Source organism: Lepisosteus oculatus, chromosome 16 (genome assembly GCF_040954835.1).
Source record: "Lepisosteus oculatus isolate fLepOcu1 chromosome 16, fLepOcu1.hap2, whole genome shotgun sequence".
NCBI lineage: Eukaryota > Metazoa > Chordata > Actinopteri > Semionotiformes > Lepisosteidae > Lepisosteus > Lepisosteus oculatus.
Genome location: NC_090711.1, coordinates 2764998 through 2788922, shown reverse-complemented (window position 1 = coordinate 2788922; position 23925 = coordinate 2764998). Strand labels below are relative to the sequence as shown.

The 23925-nt window shown below is 46.2% G+C and overlaps 3 protein-coding genes across 6 annotated transcripts in view; 1 reads left to right on the top strand and 2 right to left on the bottom strand.

The window, feature by feature from the left end:
• Positions 1-432: 432 nt before the first annotated feature.
• On the bottom strand, positions 433-11238 carry map1lc3a (microtubule-associated protein 1 light chain 3 alpha). 2 transcript variants are annotated; one of them, XM_006639646.3, is made up of 4 exons: positions 11081-11238; positions 6459-6514; positions 3543-3649; positions 433-2420 (listed from the first exon to the last, which is right to left on the bottom strand). In XM_006639646.3, the coding sequence occupies exons 1-4, from the start codon at positions 11118-11120 to the stop codon at positions 2258-2260; spliced, it is 366 nt and encodes a 121-aa protein (XP_006639709.1). In that variant the 5' UTR covers positions 11121-11238; the 3' UTR covers positions 433-2257. The 2 variants fall into 2 exon arrangements, with proteins under 2 accessions (XP_006639709.1, XP_015220575.1); XM_015365089.2 differs by lacking the exon at positions 11081-11238 and adding an exon at positions 9631-9740.
• An 823-nt stretch (positions 11239-12061) lies between these two features.
• Positions 12062-23925, bottom strand: part of dynlrb1 (dynein, light chain, roadblock-type 1) — a 16515-nt gene continuing 4651 nt past the window's right edge. The window contains exons 1-4 of one of the 2 annotated variants that reach the window (XM_015365090.2): positions 15735-15844; positions 15040-15115; positions 14045-14212; positions 12062-13035 (exon numbers count right to left, since the gene is read on the bottom strand). In XM_015365090.2, coding sequence (XP_015220576.1) covers positions 12992-13035; positions 14045-14212; positions 15040-15115; positions 15735-15737 — 291 coding nt within the window. In that variant the 5' untranslated portion in view covers positions 15738-15844 and the 3' untranslated portion in view covers positions 12062-12991. Of the gene's footprint in view, positions 13036-14044; positions 14213-15039; positions 15116-15734; positions 15845-23925 lie in introns of those variants that run through there. The other variant, XM_015365091.2, reaches the window with a different exon arrangement.
• st3gal8 (ST3 beta-galactoside alpha-2,3-sialyltransferase 8) overlaps positions 22263-23925 on the top strand; it is an 18870-nt gene continuing 17207 nt past the window's right edge. For both annotated transcript variants that reach the window (XM_015365085.2, XM_015365084.2), the window contains exon 1: positions 22263-22501. The gene's annotated coding sequence lies outside the window, so the exon portion shown is untranslated. The remainder of the gene's footprint in view (positions 22502-23925) is intronic.

The window sequence follows — 23925 nt, the reverse complement described above, 5'->3', positions numbered from 1 at the left end:
GGATTTTTCTAAAATCATTTTCTCTTTCAGGATTCGCTGTTTTTTTTTTGTTTTTTTTTTCCTCCGAAAAATGTTGGAGGAAAGCCAGCGAGACTGAATTTAGGCTCTGTTCTTTGACGAAACAGAACAGAAATCTCATAGGTGGGAAAGGAAGAGGTTAATTCCATAATGAAAACTGAAAAGCAAAACAAAAGCCTTAAAGTCTTTTTTCAAGGTAGAATCTTGCTTTTAACTTGCAGTCCAGCTCTCCGCCCGAACCTCTTGGATCTGTACTATTTACCTGAAAGAGCCATAATTGAACTGTTCTTGCCTCTGTATGGAAACAGTAAAATGCCCTCAGACATTTAGAAGCAATGACTTTCTTCAGTACTGCAGCTAACTTCTCCCTTTTTTTACAGTATTGTATATGATAAAAACGCACAGTCAACAATCTGGACTTTATAACTTGACTTTATATATGGTTTATACACGCACAATTTCCAGACCACCCATTCCCATTGTCTGTCTTACATAGAAATACAGGGAAAATTGTGTTGTTTTTTTCTGGTTTGGAACCTGACAGACGAAATGGATCTAAAAACACTTTTTTTTTAAAGAAATGTTGGAACAGTGCGAACAAGCATTTAAGCCAAAAAAACAACGTGCAAGTTATAGACAGCATTGAAAACCCTCTCATTCAAAAAATCTGAAAACGCCAAAAACCATACACATACATAGTGTTCTAGAGGAGATCCGATTATACAGAACTCATATATAGTATATACACAATTGAACAGTACTCAATTCCTAGGTTGTCTACTTTTGAAATGTTGTTTAAAGTGCAAATAAGCTTATTTATTCCTACGCTAAAAAATGCCGATCTCAAGATGGATGAGCTACGTCAGTTCAATACTGCGACCCCCTCCGATCCCCACCCTGCAGTAAAAAGAAAGATCATTGCACTTGAACATGAGAGGGGGCAGCAGCAAGCAGCATGTGGGGTAACACAGGACAGATGTTCACCTCAGCCGGGAAGAGGAGAGATGAGAGAGCTGTATGGAGATGTGACACAGGAGAACGACCTAAAACCTATGAGCACAGCCCCTTTAATGCACTGTGGTGAACCACTTGACGTGAGTTTTCAAGCACAAGTTCTATATCTATATCACAGTGTGTAGACCTACACATGTACAGGAAGAAATAGGGGTTCATCCCACATGGGAAACAAAAAAATGTTTGTTGTTGAGCTTTCTTCAGGTCACCACATGAGCCCTTATATGCCCACATACATGGCTGTTTGTGAGGGTAATTCTTAATATTAAGCCATTATTAGCCTGTCATTACATCCACTATCCAGCATTCAAGGTATTCTATATTCAAACCACAGAAGAAAGGTTAGCCCACAAGAAAAACAGTAAGAAGTGCTTGGCCTTCTTCTGGCAGTTCTAATGCAAACCTCAGCTGTGCTAAAGAATTTATGTCTTTGCTGTATGTTGCTGTATTGATTTTGGGGCTCGTGTCTACCAGCTTTGTGGTTTCTCCCTCATTTGTTATTTTAAGCCAGTCCATCTAGATTTTTCCAGTAGCTATGGGACACAGCTTCAAGAGGGGTGGCAGTGAGGGCTGCAGGGGCCACGAACCAAGTCTCACCCTGCTGGAGAGAACATCCAGGACAACATGCAGATTTTTCTTTTCATGCCGCTTTCAGAAAAGAAATGAAAACAGTCTGCAAGAAGAAGAGCTAGCCATGACGTCGATCGGTTTGAGAAACAACCTGAGGCTCGAGATCTCTGCCTGAAATCAGTGAAATCTTCTTCTGCCTTAAACACAAGGCCCTGGCTTTAGCCAAGCAAGTGTATGCACTACAAAAGGCCTGGGAGCTTTTGTTTTTTGGCAACAGCGTACAAAGCTTGCATTGCCCCAAGATGAAAAGGGGAAGGTTAAACCTCAAGGAAGGGGACAACGCGATGTACCCGCTACAGAACCATGTGATGTGACGTGGAGAAAAGGGCAGGATGCATAGAAAACAAACCAGAAAAGATCGCAGGAGTATTTAACCACACGTGCACGAACAGACAGCTGCTGCGTGTAGGGTTTACTGGGGATCAGGAGAGAGCCCTGCGCCCGACACTGAAGGAGAGAACGAGAGAGAGGAGTAAACGCTTCGTGTGGTGGAATGCAGTCATTCTGCTGGAGTTCACTCTCCCTCCCACTCCTGGTCTGGGCCAGGCCACTCTCTTCTCTCTCTCTCCTCTCTCTCCAGCTCCCCCACCCCCGTCTAGCAGCCGAAGGTCTCCTGCGAGGCATACACCATGTAGAGGAAGCCATCCTCGTCCTTCTCCTGCTCGTAGATCTCCGCGATGGGCGTGGAGACGCTGACCATGCTGTGCTGGTTCACCAGGAGGAAGAAGGCCTGTGTGGGGTTGAGCTGGAGGCGGCGCCTGGAGGTCAGGAAAGACAGGAGGAGGGAAGAGGAGAAGAGACCTGACACAAACGCCACAGGAGACACAGCAGAGCTGAGGGACACGTCGCACCAGGAGTTTCCTTCTGCATACAGCTCTCCGCTATTTCTTTCACAGTATCTAGTTTAGATTGCTTACATAAGAAAATGAAATTGAGTTGAAATGGAATGCCTGGCAGACAGCTCGCAGACTTCCCTCTCCCAAAATTCAGAAACGGCGCCTATGGCTGAACTGGCTCATGGCTCAGCTGAATGAACTGCTCGTGAATAATCCAGCACAGGGACCAGGGTGCTGAAGGACCTTGTAGAGACCACCGGCGGTGAGGCCAGAACCATGGCCAAGCTTGCAGAGCTGTCACAGCAGCGACACCGCTGTGCGAAGCCCCTGCCAAGCACGCGCCAGCTGGGAGACTGCTGCCAGCACCCCGGAGGATGTTCACGGAGAGAGAGACTGGCGCCGCCGAGTGCCAAGGTCTTTTTCAAAACATGCGGTTCGACTGCCGCTGGGCTGCACGCTTTTCTTCTCCTGCTGTGTACCTCCTTCTTCATACTGCCGAAGCATTTCAAACACGGGCACAACCTCCCTTCTCTGAAAGCACAAACTTAAAGGTGTACTGGTCTCCAGTAAGTCATGGTACGTACACTCTGTGGAAGGCAGGGGGACAGCTTCTATAAATACTGAAGAGACAGGCTTTATTTTTAGGCAGAGTGCAGTTGAGTTCACCCTCTGCCGTTATCAGTGTGTCAGCCACTCTGGACAGGGGTGCAACAACGGACACTGTTAGGATTCTAGCAGAAGATGCACTGACACTCTTACAGATAAGTTGCGAGAGCTTTCCCACCTGATTTCTCAGCCTTCCTGACCAGAGGAAACACCGCCTGAACACAGACACAGAGTGGTCTTTTTAAAAGGGCCTCTGCTTGCTCTTCTGGGGCTCAACAGGCTGAGCCAGCACCAAGGTGCAAGGTTACAACAAACCACCTGAGGTTTAGTTTATTCCTTATCCTTGCTCCTTAGGCTACTGATCGAATAAAGTCAGCTGGATACGGGAGGACTGAAGTTAGGAGCCCCTGTGTGGAAGTAAGAGCTGACTGATCTTACCGGATGATCTTCACCAGCTCGCTCATATTGACATGATCGGGCACCAGGAATTTAGTTTTGTCCAAGACGGGCAACTGCTTCTCCCCCTTGTACCTCTCGATGATCACCTACAGGGCGACACGGAATAAACAGGTTTAAGGAACATACAATAATTCCTTAACACTACAGAGCACAACTGGTGGTGTCATTTCAATTGACCAGCCGCAAGGGAGAGTGTAGAATCGTGCTACTTCAGTGGATTAGCAATGTGTCGAAAGGAAAGCCTAACACTCCATCGAGATTGGTAGCTTGATTAAAATCTACTGCATTGCAACAGGCACAGGCCTTGGAAAGAGCTGGTGTCATTGATGAATACTTATTAGGATTGGTAAAATGAATTATGAAGCTAGCAATGAATAACTTTATTGCCTTGGACTCAGAACCACACTGTGCAGATATTACATCACCCTATTATCAGCAACACATTTGCTGCACTTCACCATCCACAACCCCTGTGCGTCTCAGACTGCTTTAATAAATGTCTTAGCTGCCGAAAAACACAGCTCCACAGTCTGGCAGCTTTTTTTTTAAAAACTGCAGACAGATTGTGTGCTGAAGGAAGTGTGGTTGTGTGAGAGATCAGAGAACCAGGCCAGGCCACAGGACGGCAGCAAAGGACGTCCCAGCTGTGGACAGAGCGACCCCGGGTAACAAGGTCTGGCACATACCCCAGGGAATACTGCTGTGAGCTGTAAGTGAACACTGTGAGCATGTCTCATGGGATCTCATTAATCACAGCCACAGCTTGCAAAACAAAAACACTTCATGGACCACGCACGGCCTGTACACGATGAACAAATCAGCTTTTCCCTTAGCATGGTATATGATTATCGAAGTGCTTTTTGTTCCTGTCCAAGACGAGGTGGTATATTGCTGTAAAGACTACATTACAACACAGGGGAAGATGCCGTTACAGCTTTGGGTGACTGAGAAGTGTCTCTTAGATTTTAGATGAAGTTTGTGACACTGGGAAGAGTGCTGATCGACTAAACTGCTCGGTCAATTCGTGATTTCCACCAGTTTCTACCCCCCCGTTTGTAACAATGCCTTTTGTTATTTTTTTCCCCTTTGAAATAAAAAATCAATGTTTGAGCTTTGACAGTACATACATCATTTACTAGAAGCTTCTAGAAAAAATGTTTTTTTTTAAAATATATATATATACAAATCCTTTAAATAGAATAATGTCCAAGTTAGGGAGCGAACTCTGAGAAGAAAAGCTTATGGCCTCAGTCCTCTAAAACACTCATGATGATCCAGCTGTATTAGAGCAACTAGATTTTAGAAGAGCCCATTTTAAAAAGCAGTGAGGTGTTTGAGGGGCTCTGAGTGTGGTTTGAGTGTCGTGTTAGTCTGAACTGCTCTACGGAGGCAGAGTGAGAAAGCTGGGAGAGTCTGGGAAGACAGTGGCGCCACCCTGCCCCGGGATGACCAGAAGATGTGGGAGGGGCGTGGAGCTGGTTTCCGTCTGTTTATCACTGTGTTTTACACCAGACTCTCTGGAGCTGGGAGGAGCCCAGGGGACAGGCTGCTCAATGCTAAGCACATCTCTTACAGAACCATTTCAGAGGTAATGCATTGGGATCAAAACTGTGGCAGCCCTGCTGTGGTCTTCACAACCACCAGAGCTTTTGTAGACCCACATTAGGGATCTAAGAGAATGGCAGTCCGGAACTCTTTAATCAGATTGCATGTGCTATATTATAGCTGCAGCAATTTAATGCTGTGAACCAGGATAATAGCACAGTAAATGCTGCAAAGTGCACAGTAAGGTACAGTGAAGCCACAGTAGGATTTAAAGGATTTAAACCAGGATTTAAAGCCCAAGCTGTGTCACGTAGATGAAGTCCAGCTCCAGGGAGGATTAATGTCATAATGTCACAGTAAAAACAGTCAAGTTTAAGTTATGCAATTACATGGTACAAGAGCAGTTTCGCAATCGCAAGAGAAACCTGCAAAACTAAATTGCAGATCTATTTTAGCAAACACTGGAGAGGGTGAAAAATACGTCTTGCACAATATTTAACCAGGGAAGCGCCACAGAGGGCAAGAGCTGTAGGGGAAAGAGCTGAAGAGCAGGTGAAATGACAACAAGCAGAATTCAACCCCATTTTGTCTCTGTACTTTTCTCACTTGTTTTGGGGGATGTGATCCTACAACTGGGATTTAAAGCCCAAGCTGTGTCACGTAGACGAAGTCCAGCTCCAGGGAGGAATAATGTCATAATTAAGAGGCCCACCATTCTCTGCACAGAGCAGCAAACTGGAGTCCCCTGCTGAGATGGGTTTGTAGCCTACTTCCTTTCTCCCCTCATTCGCTTCATGCTTTTGCTAAAACCGGTATTAGTGTTTACTGGAGACTTACATTAATCTTAGTAGCACTTGAAGTGCTGGATGCTGGCTGTATTAAAGTACTGTATCATAGGGAGACAGACACCCTGAACATAAATACGCACACACTGCCGTGTGTTCCTGTGATCTCTGTTTATTATTAAAACAATAATTCCTCACTAAGGAACTGAAGTTTTAGAACACAACTTTCTGAAACACTTCAGCACGTGAAGCAAACTGGAGTTTTGTGTACTTTAGACATGGAGGCATCATATGCTTCATTTAGATCTTACACGTTTGTGCTGGCTAGAAAATATCATTTTAAATTAATCTACACCTCTTCTGAACCAGTTATCACGCCTGAGGACTATGCTACTGCAGGCAAATCTGCGCACGGTAAATGTCGGCTGCATATCATTTAGTACAATGATAGAATTTAAATAGAATAATGTCCAAGCAAGGGAGGGAACTCTGAAAAGATTTCTGATTCAACGGTGTCTTAGTGCAGGAGTCAGTAATCTACAAGGATCGGGAAGCAGTGCCTTACCGGAATTTTGTTGGGATGCTGCTCTCGGATCTGCTGTACCTCTTTGCAGCGGTCGGCTGGAATACAACAGGAGATAGAAGGAATATCTGTGGAGGCCTCACATACAGTACATGACACATACAGTACTAATAAACATGGTGAGCAGTCCACATTGATAACTGAGGCTCAGGGAGGGTGATCAACTCATGTACTATATCTAATATATAATCTGTTTCAATATAGATAATCAGGTGGTTTAAAAATATATTAAACAAAAAGGAGATATTATTTCAAGTTCTCTTTCTCCCTTCAAAGGCCTGTATCTTATAACTTTTAGAACAGGTGAGGCAGGGTATAATCTAGAACAGCAGGCTAATGCGAAGCTGTTTCTCCTGTCCTAGTAACTACCATTCTGCCAACTTTGGCTTTATTCCTGGGTGATCTGCTGTGATTGAAGCCCCACTACCTGGAGTGTTAACATGAAGCATCTTAACCCAGGAGTCCCAAATTCCTGGTGGGTCTGGTGTCTTTTGATTGTTCCAGACTGAGTGGTCAATTTGACAACTGACACCATTCTTTACAGTTAGACATATATACAATTCTTCTGCAAGTCTTTTGCAGTTGATAGTGTTCAACATTCACTTCATTCATTATACATTTACCACTGAAAGCCTGGTCAGATGTATTATAATTTTACACTTCAATAATTAGTTTACCTATGTAAACAGAGCTCAAGTGGAAGACAGACCTGAAAACACCAGGCTCTCCAGGAACTGAGTCTGAGATTCCTGATCTACACCAACACACCTCTGTTGGTTAATGCCAGATATCACACAGGCTGTAAGCCAGTGGAAGAAATCCTGCAAATGTTCATGCACGAGCACAGGAATGAGCTTGTTGTGCAAGCAGGAGGGTAGAATTTCAGACACACACAGTGACGTTCTCCTCTGATGGCATGATTGAGTGCACCAGTCCGGAGTCACGTGCACTGTGTCTTAAGACTCACTTGCCTCTCAGTGAGTCTACTACTATACCTAGCGGCTTTGTCATGAAGCAGGGGGGTCCCACTCCTCATGAATCAAAAACAAGAGCAAGCCTCGTGCCCTGCATTAACTCTCTAGTGCCCTCTGCCCTCCACTGCCCGCTCCAGAGGCTGTAAGCGGTGTGGCTCTCTGGGCAACCCCTGACCGGTGCAAGCAGACGTTCCCCAGCTCTGGGACACAACACTGCGCAGTCACAACTGAAGCCCAAGCGTGTTTCAAAACGATATTCAGCTGGCACTGCCCGCTTGTCAGGGGGAAAGGAAAACAGGAAAAGCTAGTCAGAGGCAGAGCCGGAAAGCGTAAACAGGCATCGCACGCAGCAGGGGTATATTAGAGCAGCAATTCTCAGGACACAGTCACACAACAGCTGCCCGAGGGCTCTGCAGCTCTCTTCCCCGTTTTTATCCTTCGTCCCCTCCCCCTCACAGCCTGGCCAATCACAGGTGTATCTGTGCCCTCTGGTTACCAAGACTGTCACGGCTGACTGTCATGGCCACCCCTCTACAAGGGGAATGTGACCTCCTCCCATCTGGGCACCTAGATTCAACAGGAAGTCATCTTTTATACTGACATTTATTAACCTTCTATGGTTAACTGAGATCTATATATATATAAATTATAACTGACAGTATATTTTACTTTATTTATATTTTCTTTCTCATCATACATTTATGTATCTTATTTGTTCATGTTGTGTTTCATGTGTTATGTCTTTACATTCCCTCAAAGCACATTTCCCACCTGGGACAATAAAGTCAAGTAACAGTCAGCTGACCTGTGTTAGCTACCGAAACGAGTTCAGCCAGGCAGTCTCTACATGCCCACAGATCCTCCTGATCAGAGTACACAGCTGTACACAGACGTGGCTGACCTTTGACCGCGAACACTAACACTGACAGCACAAAAATAAGCAGTGGGCAAATGAGAAAAATCAATTTTCTGCTACATAAACAGCACCAGGACTGGTCTAGGCCAGAGTTCCCACTCCGAGACAAAGGAACCTGCTATTGCAGCTGAGCTCTCTGTTTAATTAGTCCTTAACGAGGAACCAACAACTTGCTTGGTTAGAACCTTTGAAAGCTTTTCTTCTACTCAGTAGGTGGAGAACAAATGACTTAAGAAAAAGCTGAAAGACAACCTCTAACTAAATATAATTAAAGAGCTCCAACGAAACCTATTAGGTTAGAACAGGCAGTCATCCTTAAAGATCAGCAAGGGGTCGGAGCGGAGAGTCCAGTCACACTGACTGAACTGCAGTTTTCCACCAGGAACAGGATAACCGGCAAAACTCCCCATTCTTTATTACAACACTCCCAAGCAGTGACCTCCCCTTCATCTGTGGATCACATTATAGTACAGTCTGACCACGGGACTTCACTGTGCATAATGACAGCGAAGAGGAGCTACAAGCACAAAGCCCCCCGAGAGGGCAAACAGGGGTAACTAGGGGTCGACCCCCGAAATCCCAATTTCCAAGTTGGGATGTCTGCTAGGGTCACGCCCACCAGGGGCGCAAATTACATCCTGGTCCTGGAGTTCTGTTCCAGTCGAGCCCATGGTCCCAGAACTGAGCCCTTCACCGATGGTATCAACACGGTTCACTTGAACCTCTGGATTGTTCTTCGGCTCTTAAACACCATGCTGGAGGGTGCTTTCTGCCCACTGCATTTCATGAGTGGAATAAGACACCACCCTTCCGAGTGGAGAAGAAATACCACGCATTCCAGCCGGGAAAGGTGTTGCTTCAACCAAGAACAGCTGGGCTAAAGAGCAGCAGGTGTCGTCTTCGCGTGCCAGGATCGGCAAGCCCTTCATTGTTCACACCCACCTGAGGCGGAGCCTGTACGAGTCTATTTAAAGTAAGGAGGGAGGGGCTTTTCTCTCCTTTACCAATTAGTTCCGTGTTGCTCCGATACCGGCTGTCAGCTACAAGTCCCTAATCGACAGGACGCCTTAAGGTAGAGGATGGTTTCCCCCCACAGCTTCTAAATGAAAACCTGTAAATTTAACCGAAGTTGTGTGCTAAATGAAATAGAATGCTTAATTATCCCTCAGCACTGTTGGATTATACCGTCATAAGAAAAAAAAATATTGACCCGTTTTTCTATTTGGAGGATTTCCTAAGCCTATTGCTCTTATTTTGCCCTTACCCATACTGCAATTTTTTCTGTCAAGCCCTGCATCCTCTTCATATGCACGGGTTCTTTGCAAGACATCCGTAATGAGGATCACCCTTTAACATTCTTGACCTGGGGTCAGCTGGCATTCGGAATCCAGCACGCACCGTCCCAAAGATGTTTACTGTAGTAAAAGTCCAAGCTTCGCGGAGGTGAGGGGGTGTGGTCCTGCCTGAAGACGGAGCCCGCCCGCCCCGGAGCTCCGCCCCCATCGCGCCGGAAACACGCGGGGCCGTCGGGTCGCCTTGAGACCTTCCTGTTGGGAGATTTCTGCAGACGAGCAGCTTTTCGTCTGGAAGCACATTGACGATCTCTCCGAGACGGGTAACATCCCGCGTTAACCTGCGTGGCTGCGCGGTACGGCGCTGTTTTTGGAGGTGCGCATTCTCACACAAGCCTGCCTTGATTCATTTTGAAGTGAAAAGGCGGGGGGATACTCGCGGTAAGGCGTGCACGCTGAAGGCGGCACAGGTTGTCGAACTGTTAAAGACACCTGTTGAATACTCTTAAGATGCGACATAGCCGGGATTGCAGGTCAATATCCGCTTATTAGAAAATCCTGATTTATGAAATCAAGTCCGTAAAACTGAATCGCTTTTAACGTCCTAACAAGAATGATGAAAACGTTCTTTGGGTTAATCTGATGTATGGTATGTCATATACGTAATACATTCCGATATAGAGAATGATTCCATTTTATGCAATTTGCTGTTCTTTTGCCACCATGTATCCGATCTGTATCTCATACGCGGACCCATATTAAACAGTGTATTATATGTAACTTCACTGTACCTCCCCATCTTCCCCACCGTGGGGTGCCGACCCCACTCCCGAAACCGGGTGCCCGTGACGCCAAGCACACTGTGACCTCGGACCACCCTGTGGCAGCGATACTACATCATCCAATTCTTTCGTGAAGAACCTGACATCAAAACCTGGTGCTGTTGGCCGCGTTATCCGAAGTGGTCTCGCACAGAGCGAGGTCCTGCAGTGCACCCAGCAAGCTGGTGTAATAATGGGACTTTAAAATCCTCCGTCCCTGAACACCAGAGCCCATAACTGAGGTTTGGTACGGATGCCAACTTGTTCGGTCCTGCCGGTATTCAACTAACGGATTCAAGAGCGGCGATGTGAACGCACGGCCTTCCGGATCGCTCCGCGTTTTTAATAAACTACACGGACGCGAGAAAAAAAACACCTTTCAACACGCTCACGCCCGCTTCACGTACACGGCAGAAAAACAACCCACCCAGGTCGGGCACAACAGAAGTGCCCGACAGGCCGTCTTTATGACGAGGTTTCTAGATTGTTGTTTTTTTTGTTTGGTAAACAAAAGACTGAGCGACACGACATCTGGTAATCAATGATAGTGGTGGTGGGGAATACATTGTCCTAATTTGCAAATAAACTGTTTATGACTTACCAAACGTCCTCCTTTGTTTGAAAGGTCTGTCGGAAGGCATTATTGTGAGGGATCAGTCCGGTTTAACGCCCGTCTCAAGCACAGATGACTGGACAACCTGGGGCTCGGATCTCTGTCTGCCCAGCTCGCTTTTGTGACAGTGTAGCGAGCCGAGCAGTATGACGTCAGCCGGAGACTCTTAAAGGGGAAGGAGCCGTGTTGTGGAGAGGGTGGAGGAGTGTTTAGCCGACAGAATCGGCTCGACGTGTTTCATGAATCCCTTTCATCCATTTTAGGTGCTCTCGTAGTACTTAATCATTTAATGGGGTTGGAGACAGAAATTTAAAAGGCAACAATAAGACCCGCAATGATGCCCCTTACTGATAACACTGCCCATGTTTGGTTTTTACACCCAGTTTATTGAAGTGTGACACGTTTAAACTTGACCTTTAGAGACGGGGTAGGTGGGAGTGTTGGACTAACTGATTGATTCATCCAGGGTATAGGCCTTGACCACGTGACCTCTTTCAATAAACACCTCGATAAAATCCCAGGATCCATTAACTACTAACTAGCAAAGAAGCTGTATGAGCTGAATGGCCTCCTGGTAAATTACCTTTTAGATATTCAAAACAAAAAACTGAGGTCGTTACTTTTATGCATTAAGGAGGCTTTTATTTGTTTTTAGTAGTTTTGTGTTGCAATTAAAATGTACACTTCTACTGGACATGTAGGCAAAGGAAAGCTGGTGGGGGGGGGGTACTGTAGGATCCCTCACTGGGTGTTCCTGATACAATCCTGGCTGTGAAAACTGAATCATTATTTCTGCTTGACATGCATTAAGTGTTGTGTAATCCAGAGGGCTGTGCTGATCAGTCTAATTCAGTGCAGAGAGTGCATGTACATACCAGGCCATTACAGGGCACGCAGAAAAACACTCACACTAGCAGCAGGTTTCTGGGCTGTGGGAGGAAACCCAAGCAAACATACAGACTCTTTGCACATATTGCCACCATGAGAAGTTTATTAGATGCTTTTAAATTGACACATGACTTTCTTAAATATATAGTATGGAACAAGTTCTGTAAAGGAAAAGGGTGCTTCATGGTCCAAAACACAGTAGGGGCAAGAGCCAAGATGAGTCTTTTCTGCACTCATCCAGTGGGTGGCTGTCTTTAGTCAGCTGAAGAAATCAAGAGATTTTAAACGGCCTTACATCGGAGGAAAAGCACTGTACACGTAGTGGAATCTACTCTTCCCAAAAGCCACAGTAAAAACCGTGTTGAGCTGCAGATGCCTTTTAAGCTCACAGGTGCAGGAAATGAATGGAAACAAATACAAATCAAATTCAAACACCCTCTGCAAGCCAGCTCCCTTTGGGGAAAACCACAGCTTTCCAACCCCTCAAGTTTTATTAAACTAAAAGATTGTTTAAATGTAAATAAGAACAAGTTCTACATTGATAACGTCTTTGAAAATATAGTGACCAGTTTTTGAGCAGGACAGTGCAGGATGCTTAATCATTAATGCTGCAGGCCTTCATGGAAGCAGTCCGGAATTAAACACAGGATCACACTGGACCTGGTCAGTCTTCACCCCTGCACTTCAGTGATTTTGTTTCCAACTCTTTAAACCAGCAGCAGTTCCTAGCCTGTGCTTTCTGCTGCATGTGCATGGAGAATACATTCTCTTTCATTGTATAGTTATGATGTATAGCTTGGGAACCAGAGGAATGGAGCTGCAGTAAAGGTTTACTTCTTATTGCACTGAATTACACTCTTTGCACAAAATGAATACTTGTGATGAAACTAATTTATGCTTTTTTCTCCAAGATAAACCTAGAACAATTTATCCGACACTGGCACAGTTTTCGACATACACCATTTGGCCTTGTAAATAAAAAAAATAACTTAATAAAAGGAATAGGTCTTCTTATTCTGTAGGATTCTGGACGACAATGAGGAAGTATTCTTTATCTGTCAAAAGGAAAAAACAAAGATTATCATTTTACTGAACATTGCAAAACAAGCTTAAAATATTATTGCCTTAAAGCACTCCCAATGACCCCCTGCATGACATAAGGGCGGAGTGGTGGCTCTGTGGCTAAGGATCTGCGCCTGTGACTGGAAGGTTGCCGGTTCAAATCCCGCGGCCGGCAGAGGAATCCTACTCCGTTGGGCCCCTGAGCAAGGCCCTTAACCCTAACTGCTCCAGGGGCGCCGTACAATGGCAGACCCTGCGCTCTGACCCCAAGCTTCTCTCCCTGTCTGTGTTTCCATGGAGAAAAAGCTGGGGTATGTGAAAAGACACATTCCAAATGCAAGAAATTGTAAACATTAAACATGAAACGTTAAAAAAAACATTTAAAAAAAAGTTGGGTTTCGTTTTAACTATTTCTAATGTCCAGTCTGTTTCTGCTCATTTTGCTGCTTTTCTGTTTGCACAGAGAGTGAGGACCTGCCTACCTGCCAGAGCTGAAACCTCTGTGAGAATCACCTTGGAGGTCACAGGGCTCTCCTGCCTGAATAACGCCCTCTCTATCCGGCTCGGACAAGGGGCTCGATCTGCACTCTGGGTGAGAGAGCCCTCAGGCTGAGCTACGCTAATACCTGTCTGCTGCTCCTGCTCGCACCCCCACAGTGGTCAGTGAGCAGGACGCTGGGCGAGGAATTTTACACATCAGCGTGCGTGGAGCATAGAAACACAAAAAACAGCTACTAACATAATGCAGTGAAGATTTATTTTTTCTGTTATTCCCTTCCTGTATCGTGATCCAACTGGCCACTAAACCCCACACAATTACAGGGTGCTTGTAGGGGGGGCCGATGAGCCCAGTTTTATAAATCTCAGCGAAGGCATACACTGTATATAACTCCACATACTGCTGCACACGTCACCCAGCTCTTAAAATCAATCTAGCAAAACAGATGCAAACAGCGATTGGACTAATAAATGTTTGTTTTTAAATGCTTTTGATCTGGTTACCTGGGGCGACCATGATTTCGTTTTTCTTGGAGCGGAGCCGGAGGAAGGTGAGGTCATTCTGGGGGTCGATGTCCCGCACGGTGCTCCGCGCTTTCATCACCAGCTGGTGGATGAGCCCCGAGTACTGCACGGTGGTGGAGTTGTCCAGCGTGGACTTGATGGGGATCCCTACCAGCAGGGGCAAGAGGGAGTGAGGTGGGGGATGCATGGCGCACGCCTTTCAAGTCCACCCATCTTCTAAGCTCTTTGTCCAGTTCAGGGCTGCAGGGGAGCTGGAGCCTATCGCAGCAAGCAAGGGGTGCAAGGCAGGGTACACCCTGGGTGGGACGTCAGTCCATCACAGGGTGCCCACACTCGCACCAGGGCCAGTTTTTCCAGAAGCCAATTAACCTGCCAGGATGTTTTTGGACTGTGGGAGTATACTGGGGGAAAAACCCCTGTGAACACGTAGGATATCAAACTTGGTCAGAAACCCACTGGGCACGTTTTGTGGCCCGCGTTTAAGAATAGTAAAAGCCTCCCCTGAAGCCCTAGCGTTCTCGGGCTCTGCCTCAGCCTGCAGGGACACGGGTGCGAGAGATGTGATGCTGAACGGCTCTCCAGGGGGGCCTGTCTGCCAGCCTCCACCCTCTCCAGGGCTCACGGCCCTAAAAACAACTGGCGATTCCCACTTGAGCAAGTCAAGAAAACAGACCCTTTTCTAAGTGCTTTCCGAAGTGTGGGGAGCTGAAGCCTATCCCAGCAGTGGCCACGAGGCAGGGTACACCCTGGACAGGACTCCAGTCCATCGTAGGGCAGACACACTCAAGCCAGGGCCAGTTTTCCCAGAAGCTAGTGAACATACGAGCATGTGGACTCGCCCAGAGGAAACCCACGCAAACCTGGGGAGAACATACAAACTCCACACAGACAGCACCCCAGGTCTGGAACCAAGCCCAGGACTCCGCCACAGCAATGCTGACCACTATGATACCTGTGCAGGTGGGCGCACGTACCTTCTGCATTAACGATGATGATCCCCTGGACACCCTTCTGACTTTGAATCCTCTTCAAGGTTTCCTCCACTTCAGCCTGCAAGACACGCCCGTGATCAGTAACGACCGTCACATCAAACACCGTGAGCAGCAGCTTATCTAGTCTGAGGCAGGGTTGCCAACGCAGGAGAAACAGACGCTGTAAGCTTGCAGTGCATCTTCAAAGCAGGCCAGGGGTCTTACACTGACCTGCCCACCTACTGAAACACAGGAATAGTTTTACACGGTCACAGAAGCTCCCGAGAAGAAAAGGGTCCAGATCGGCCAAGCTTCAGCCTAACCGTACAGTTCAACAAAGGCAACTGATTTGAACGAGCTACACTGTTCGAGGTAGTGCTGTCACACCTCACACCACGGCACCGCTACGCTGTCCAAGCAAACGTACAGTACTCCTACTCCTACTCATTTAAGCGGAATTTCTATAATTTGACATTCATATAATCAGTTCAGTGAACTGAAACAGTTAAATGCAGCTTATCCGTGCCCTGTCAACGCAGAACACAGTTAAGTTACCAGGTACAAAAAGAACAACGCCCCACTGTGCCATGAAATCCCAAATACAAAAACATTCGCCGTTCGCTGATCAGGCAATGCACTCAGCTCTAAATATTGGCAGAAAACATGCTGATAGAACGATTTAACTTGTATATAATCACCATTTTGGAACTGGACTGCTGTTGTTATTCCAATCCGCGATGCGGCTTCCTAGCAGCAGCGAAACACACAACACAGGCAACCGGACATGCGCAACCCCGGAACTGACGTCATAACGGATGGGCTGACTTGATGCTACATATCGCGATATTTTCGCTTCCTGCCCAAGTTGGATAAAAGGGGAAGTCAGCTGGCCTGTTCCTCCTGCCAACCCCGAACTAGCCACAAGGGGGAGACATAGTATTGCGGATAATATTTCACGGTAGACTGTACGCAAAGGACCAATTCGCGTAAAACAGACACTTTATTATGTCTGTATTAACATAGACAACTCGCATCGTATTTAAACCGAAGCGTTTACTCAGTTATGCCATGGAGATATGGTCTCACAACAGGATGTACAGATTCACTATTAGCACCCAAGCAGAAAGTAATCAGAAACAGTGTTTGGCCTTATCGTAGATGCAAGAGAGGAATTCATCAAGCTTTCTGCATTCTAGATACCATCAAACCAGGCTACTACTACGTTGAGGTGATGCTCTTTTTTTCCAAGAGAAGATATCAATACAAAATAATATTATCCCCACAGGTTTATTAGACTACCCTACACCTTCATTATGCGCTCAGATATTGGGAAAGCCTGTGTTTCGTAACGGGAGCTCTGGTGCTCTGGTTGGTTGCAAAAAGAAGATTTTGTTGGACCTGAAGAGCTACATTATTTTTCAGTAATGGCCTGAATCCAGCTGTTCTCTGCAGAGCAGGCCATCTGGCAGAGAGGTACGCTCCAGTGGCAGACAGACAGGAAATGGGGAGATTAAATTAATTTTGTGTCTCTGCTCCTGAGAGGGAACAGAGCTACCAGGACTGACCCTGCGCCTCAAGGGAGAGCCCGTGGCGTGGTGTCCTCGCAGACACCAGAGTTCAACCATAACAAACTGGCCATGCAGAGACACTCTTGCAAGGAGACGTTCTTTTAGGGTGAGGCCTGTATGGAGATACAAAGTGACCTTTTGAGCAGCCATTGAAATACTGAAATCGCTGAGCAGTTCAACTCCTTGGTCTTACCGTTCATGCATCTGTGCGAAGTTCTTATTACATTATTGTCAGCTGAAGCAGAGAAGTGGAGAAAATCTGTTTCACGTTTTCAGAAATATAATTTACCAAACATGAAAGCATTTTTAAACAGACTCAAACGACACAGCGGTTTGTTTGACAGTGATTTCTGCAGAATAAAGTTCTAGTGCTGAAAACATGTATGAAAAGTACATTCTGTCCAAACTAAACTGAGTAAGCCGGTGTATTTTCTTTCAATACAGGTTAGGACTGGGGTGAATACTTTGGGGCCAAGCATTCTTGACATTGCTGAAGCACAGGGTTTTAATAACAGCTGCAGCCCATTAAGAAACTCACAGAGACGTGACAATTTTTGGTTTACTAAAAGCCATGTGCTCTGTCAATGAGCAAGCAGCCCTTGAGTTGTACCCACAGTGCTAATGAGGGTCAGCCCATTGTTAGGGCAGGCAGGGTACAGTCTTGTGAACGGACTGTACCACTATTGAGTCACCGGGGGGGTTCGGAACTGAGCCACTGGATTATTGGCATAGAGGTGCTCTAGAGGAAAAAAACAAGTCATGTGCATTGTTGTAGGTCAGGGTTAGAATGTAAGCAATGATAAGAGCAGGCCATTAAAGCCATCACGGGTGGCTTGTGTAAGATTCCAGCGTGTTGTATCTCTCAGTATGGGGCTGGATATTTTCTGTGCATTGCCTATCTGAAACAGTATACTAATATACTAAGAAAAGGCAACATAATAACTCTTACTTTGCCATTTGTACTCCCACTTTCTACCTGATGAGTGTGGTTGCATGTGGAGTGCTGAGCAGAGCGGTTTCCAAGTCAGAATGCGTACATGGGGAAATACCCTGATCTGCTGGGGAGGAGGAGGTACCGGAAAATATTTGTGCCTGTGGAGTGTCAGACGACAGCGAGCAGACGAGAGCTGGAGTCTGTCAGCCTGGCCTGGACAGCTGTCTCTGCTCCCATTACAGCCCTGCCTGCTATCTCTCCCTGAGGAATTTATTGCTTGGCAAGAACTCTGGGGATTAGAAAAAGTTACAGCTGCACAAAGCACATTCTTAATAGCTTCTTCTCACCAGGAGACCACTGTTGTCCGGGTACTGTCTATTTTGCATTTCTAGCCCTGTGTGGGAGGCCGGTTCATGAAGGTGGAGAGGTCCTCTACTGCTAGACAGCAAGGTCACTAGCTACACGTTCCCCTGGCCAGCTGGGAACACAAACAGGGATTTGGGTTTTCAGTTAAACTTTGCTTATTGATTTTTTTCTTGCATGCAAAAAGGATGAGCAGACAAAAACAACTGAAGAAAACATGTTACGGGAAAAGACAAAAATACAAAAGGGCAGATGCAGAAAAGGTACAGATGGAAAAGACTCTTACCCAAATTTCCATTGATCTGTTAAAGCCATAACAAAGACCAGTCAAGTGACTCAGACTCCAGAGTGCAGGGGCTCTTATACTGAACAGGTCTTTGTACACTCATTCCTTCTGAAGTCCACCCTCCAAGTTCTGTCACAGCTCAGTGACGGACAGGTGTCAGTCAGAGTAGATTGACTCACAGCTCCACTGTGGTGTGTGGGACTCATCCACCACTGGAATTCAGGTGCCTCTCAGCCCCACCAACAGTGGAGCAGTCTGTCTCACCTAAAGACCAGCCCAGCGTCTCAGAAGATGCCCATCTGGGCAACAAATAGTAGCCATTCTGCACCAGCAGACCCACCTTGGAGACGCACAGTGATCATTCTGCACCAGCAGCCCCACCTAAGAGACGCACAGTGACCGTTCTGCACCAGCGGCCCCACCTGGGAGAAGCACAGTGATCGTTCTGCACCTGCAACCCCAAGACAAAGCGAATCAGGGGGAGGAGTGAGAAATGACTGCACCAGTCGAATTAAGGGGGAACTTCAGGGAAGCCAATTTACTCAGGATATCAGGGTTTACACCCCTAATTCTTAGGGACACCCCCAGAGGACTCTTAATGACCAAGTAGTCAGGACCTCAGGGTTAGTAACCCTGGTTTCACGAACTCTGGAGATCGAACATAACCTTTCTGAAATTTAGCACAAATCTAAATTGCAGTATTTGTTCTTGATGAATCATTAGCTCAATGCTAGAATTGGTCTGGTCAGACTAGAACTTGATTCATTTCAATCTCATTGATCCTGTCCTCTACTCACTATTAAGTCTTATTTCCTCATCAGAAAATAACCAAACACAAATTTATTTGTTATTTCTATTTACTTTCTATTTATTTCTTTGAGTTCTATTTACTTGCCTGTTTTTTTTTAAAGAGAGACTCATGATTTTCCCAGAGGCTTACTGTAGCTGTTTTGAAATCCTTATCCTCTTTAGGAACAAAAACTACATCCTTTGTGCCAGAACTTCCTGACCTTTAGCACACGTCTTTTCTTCACAATGTTTTCTTTCCCTCTCAACACCGGATATCTCATTTCTTGTAATCTTCACACTGCACTACAACAATAACTCATTGGTAGAATCAATAAACTGTTAGAAAACTGTATGTAGAGTATATGTAGATACAGTTTTGGATATGTGTTGATGCCAACAATATTGCTCACTAATTTATTAAAATAAATTAGCATAAAGTATCCTGTTGTTTCTCTTCTAAGTCTGTTGAAAACTCATTCCTCACAGAAAAGGGCAGTTTAAATGTATAGTTAATTTGTTTATGATCCACAACTCCCTCCACCCTCCACAGCTATGTTGTGGGATATGTAGAAAAGAACAGATGGAAAAAAAGACAAAACAATGTAAGGCAAAACTGTGACGCAGTGGAGTTTATATGTTCACCCTGTGTTTGTGTGGGTTTCCTCCAGGTGCTCTGGTTTCCTCCCACAGTCCAAAGACATAGTGGTAGGCTAATTGGCTTCTGTGTCTGTGTCTGTGTCTGTGTGTGTCTGTGTGTGTGTGTGCTCTGTATCTCATCCAGGGTGAACCCTGCCTTATGCCTTTACCAGGATAGGCTCCAGCTCTCCCGCAGACCCAAATTGGATAAAGTGGTTAGGAAATGGATGGATAAAACAATTTTCTTTATTTTTATCAGTGTTGGATGAATCCTCACCTGTTCAATTGCGGAACATCACTCTGTCCTCTTTCTACTGTTGTTTTACCTGTCTCTGCTGCTACACCAGCAGTCCATGGAGTTCACACAGCACCCAGAAGTGTTCAGCTTAAAGAAGTTCGGTTGCGTGTATTTGAGTGAAAGCACTCTGGCGTTTTTTCCAACTTCAGTCTCCAAACGTTGACTTTGCTCAGCTGATTCATCTGTCTGAACATTAATTCAGCTGCCTGTGGACTGAACCTGTTGATCTTGGGGTCACTGACTCATATTGTACTGCATGCATCACTACATCATGGGGGACTGACGCCAGCGTGACCCTGATATTTACCCAGGTGTCCGCAGAGGCTCGTTGGCATCAGCTGGCACAGCCAGGCTTGCCCGTTCTTCACAAAGTCACTCAGTTCTCCTGGGAGCCTAGGCTGCGATTTTAGTCAGCTAGAGGTGGGATTCAAACCTGTGCTCCTGGAAGCATTTGTGTTTACAAGACAGCGGTTTAACCCAGTGAGCTAACTTGGGCCAGAAGCCTGGACTGCAGTTCTGTGGTATCAACCACAAGACTGGCAGTCTAGTTTCAATTCTCCAGCTCTCCCCCGTCAGAATCATGTACTCCTAGTCCTGTGAAGATCACGGCTTTTAAAATACTTAGCATTTCATTTGATTTACTAGGGATTAAAATAATAAAATAATACAAGTGCTAAGCATGGTAGACCGATGTGTTGGAGTGGCCTGTCTAGAAGCCGGGCCTGGACAGGCAGGGGTGGGGTTCACAGGGAGGGTATTGTGGGAAGGGAGACCCCTGATCAGCAAGCCTCTCTTACAGCAGAAATGAAAGACACGAAACCCAGGTGTCCTGGCTCTCTCCTGAACCCCTAATTCCTTCTTTTTGATGCCAAATCGGGTGGGGAACTAAAAAAACCAGGAAATTCTCTTTTTTATTTTTATTAAATAAAGCCTTGGAGGATTTGTCAGCTGTTTTGGGTGGATGAAGGCAGGCAAGAGGGAGCCTGAGTCTTGTAAGCACATACAGTCACCTCTGTGATGAGGAAGAGGCAGCTGAATGGAAGACTCATTCCGTGACTCACAGGAGCTCCGGAATCACACCCAGAGCCAGACATGGCCAAACTTGTGCCAGTGGAAACCCCAACCCCACCTCCCGTTTCATTCCCACCTACTTTTAAGCTGCAGTTGTGCCAACAGTTCTCTTGGAAATCCGAGCAAATCCTTCTCTCCTGCGTACTGGCAGCCAGGTCGGCAGGCAGACTGTGTGTCTGCAGCAGTCTCAGGATGCCTGGTGATGTGTCAGCCCCAAGGTGGCACAGTCATAACAAACAACCAAAAGACTGGAGCAGTGACTCAGTGGGCTTGGGACACATTTCAAACCCCAGAGTGTTATGTCACCTCAACAGGCTTGTGTACATAACTAGCCTTTTTGCACTCATTCCTATCCATTTTCTAACTGCTTTATCCCATACAGGGTCATGAGCTGGAGCCTGTCCCACCCAGCAAGCCATGGGTGCAAGGTGCGATACTCCCTGGGCAGGACAGCAGTCCACTGCAGGACACACACACACACCCTGGACAGGACACCAGTCCCTCACAGGACACAGACAGACAGACAGACAGACAGACAGACAGACAGACAGACAGACAGACAGACAGACAGACAGACAGACAGACAGACAGACAGAAATTGGAAATTCTAAACCCACAGCAACAGCCTCACACCCCTTGAGATCTCCCTTCAGAGCCCAGCCCAGGCCCAGGCCCAGCCCTGCTCAGCTACAGCGAAACAGACTGAAAGAGCATCGTAGGGAATTCTGTTTCCAATTTATCCTGGGTTGATTCCAAGTTTTATTTTCTTTAGGCAGCTCACTGGTTTTCTTAAACACTTTGCGATGAATACATGCGTAAGTTAAAAGGATACAGCTGTTATAACAGAGGCTGTCCCACAATGTGGAAGTTGGAGAGTTAGTATACTTCCCAGGTATGGGATCCCTGTCACACATTTCCATAACACAAACGTTTCCTGTCTCCACCTCTGCTTTGAGCAGCTAACAGACAAAAACATAGCTGCCACTGAGTGCCCAAGGTTCTCTGGATATTGTCTTTGCAGCTCAATTTTTCTAACCTCTTTGTCTGTGAGGAAGCAGAAAGGAAACTTAAAAATACCCAAAGTACTGCCAGCTTCAGCTGAACATCTGTTTCTTTTTCATCACAGTTTTTATCACCGCTGACACCCCTACACAGAGCCTCAGAGCCAGCGCTCAGTACTAAAACTCACAGAATGTTTCTCCAGATAAACAGATGCAACGTTTTTTTTTTCAGATACTGAACCAGAAATCCCCTACAAAACGTGAGGAAATAAGATACAATTACAGTCATGAAACAACAGAAAAAGACAGAAGTACTTCAGCAGTAAATAGTCTCTTCAAACTAAGGCCCATTTTATGCTCCACCTCTCTGAGAAAGGAGAAAAAAACCCTCCTCACGTCATAATTTAAACCATCTTGTGCAGATTATGTTCAGTCTTAGCATAGCGAGCACAATAGCTGAGCTGAGGGAGTGTGCTCTGGTTGAGCTGTAAGAAATGAGTTTTGACTCTCGTCTACAAGGTAGGTTCATGGGTTTTTTTTTACATTTGCTTCTCTCATTTCCTCCTCTCTCTGTTGGGGTTTTGGCCCACAGTTCAGCCCTCTCTTTCTCTGAGCTGCGGCTGAGCCCGGATCAAAGATTTCCCCCCACACACACCTTCTCAACTGGGTTTTTAAGCAACTGACTTTGTCGTTTTCTCTCTTTCTCTCATTCTCGTGTCGTTCACAAGCTGCTGCTTTAAAAGAAAAAAAAAACGGAAGTTTTACTTCTAGAACCGCAAGCTGCCTCAGTGATGATGTGGGCCCTGCTTAATTTACTTTTAGCGTTATTTCATTTGGGAGGCTGAAAGCTTTTGGAGTCTGTCCAACTCAAAACCTTTAATAGTTGGGCTCTAGGAGGTAAGCCAACACAACAGAATCAAGCGCTCCTGAACAGAGTATACAGTATGTACAGCAGATATGTGCACAGCAGGACATGATACACATGCCATGATTTATTCTTTGAAGCAAGAGTCCCTGGAGCCTTGCAGAGTTTTGCAGAAGCTACAGAGAAACAGATGGAGAAACTTGTAGTGGTTGTCAGAACACTGGTTGGTGCAGTAGACCAGGTGTTCCCCGTGCTCGTGCTGCTGGTGTGCGTTCTGCCCAAGCTCTCGTTATATAACCGAACCCTTAGCAGACCTAACGACATTTTTAATTGAACTTATTTCATTGTTTCCAGTTCCTAAACACGTAGGAAGCTGCCTTTTAACTACTGCATTTCTTAAGTAACTTTAAAATCTCCAATCCTTGAGCACAAAAAGCTTGCAGAAGTTCTTTCCAAGCAGCTTGAGGCTCCGCTGAAGGAGCTCAGTGAAGAAGCTGCAGAGAAATCCGGCAGGATGTGGGGGTCTCTATGACCAGGACTGAGAACCCCTGCACTAGGAGGGAGAGCAGCTGCTCGCCAGACGACCTTGTTGTGAAGCGGGTCTGATAACACCGGGCCCGTGTGGGCCGAGACTGGATCGAGAGAGGCCAGGGAGGCAGAGAGTCTCCTTGCACAGCTCCACGAGCTCCCTGGTGAGATGTGAGGCGGTAGGAGCTCAACGCCGAGCTCAGTCACAGTTCTTTCCAGCTGGCACAGGCAGGCAGGTGCCAAGGTGGACGCAGCACAGGGCAAATCAGCACCAGGTGACCGTTCTGCCCCAGTCACGAGCAGAAATGCAGCAGCCAGCTGAAATTCAGGACCTGTTTCTCTTTTCTTTCCTTCCGGTACGGACGCAGGTATTTTGCCAAGTGGAATTCTCTGCTAGTTCTCAGAGCACGGGAAAGCCTGAGACTTAGGGGGTGTCTGAAGTGACCAAATACTTAATCTTTTAAGGCAGTGGCGTGACAGCTTGTCTCAAAAAGACAGCTTAATCTGACAAATTGTGGTAGGTGTTGCAATATGGTTTTAAATCTCATCT

Bases quoted from the DNA above. Each gene is read 5' to 3' on its own strand.
- map1lc3a (XM_006639646.3), bottom strand. From the start codon at position 11,120: ATGCCTTCCGACAGACCTTTCAAACAAAGGAGGACGTTTG. The intron at 6,515-11,080 runs GTAAGTCATAAA...GTTGTATTCCAG, and splicing joins CAAACAAAGGAGGACGTTTG to CCGACCGCTGCAAAGAGGTA. The intron at 3,650-6,458 runs GTAAGGCACTGC...GTCGCCCTGTAG, and splicing joins AGCATCCCAACAAAATTCCG to GTGATCATCGAGAGGTACAA.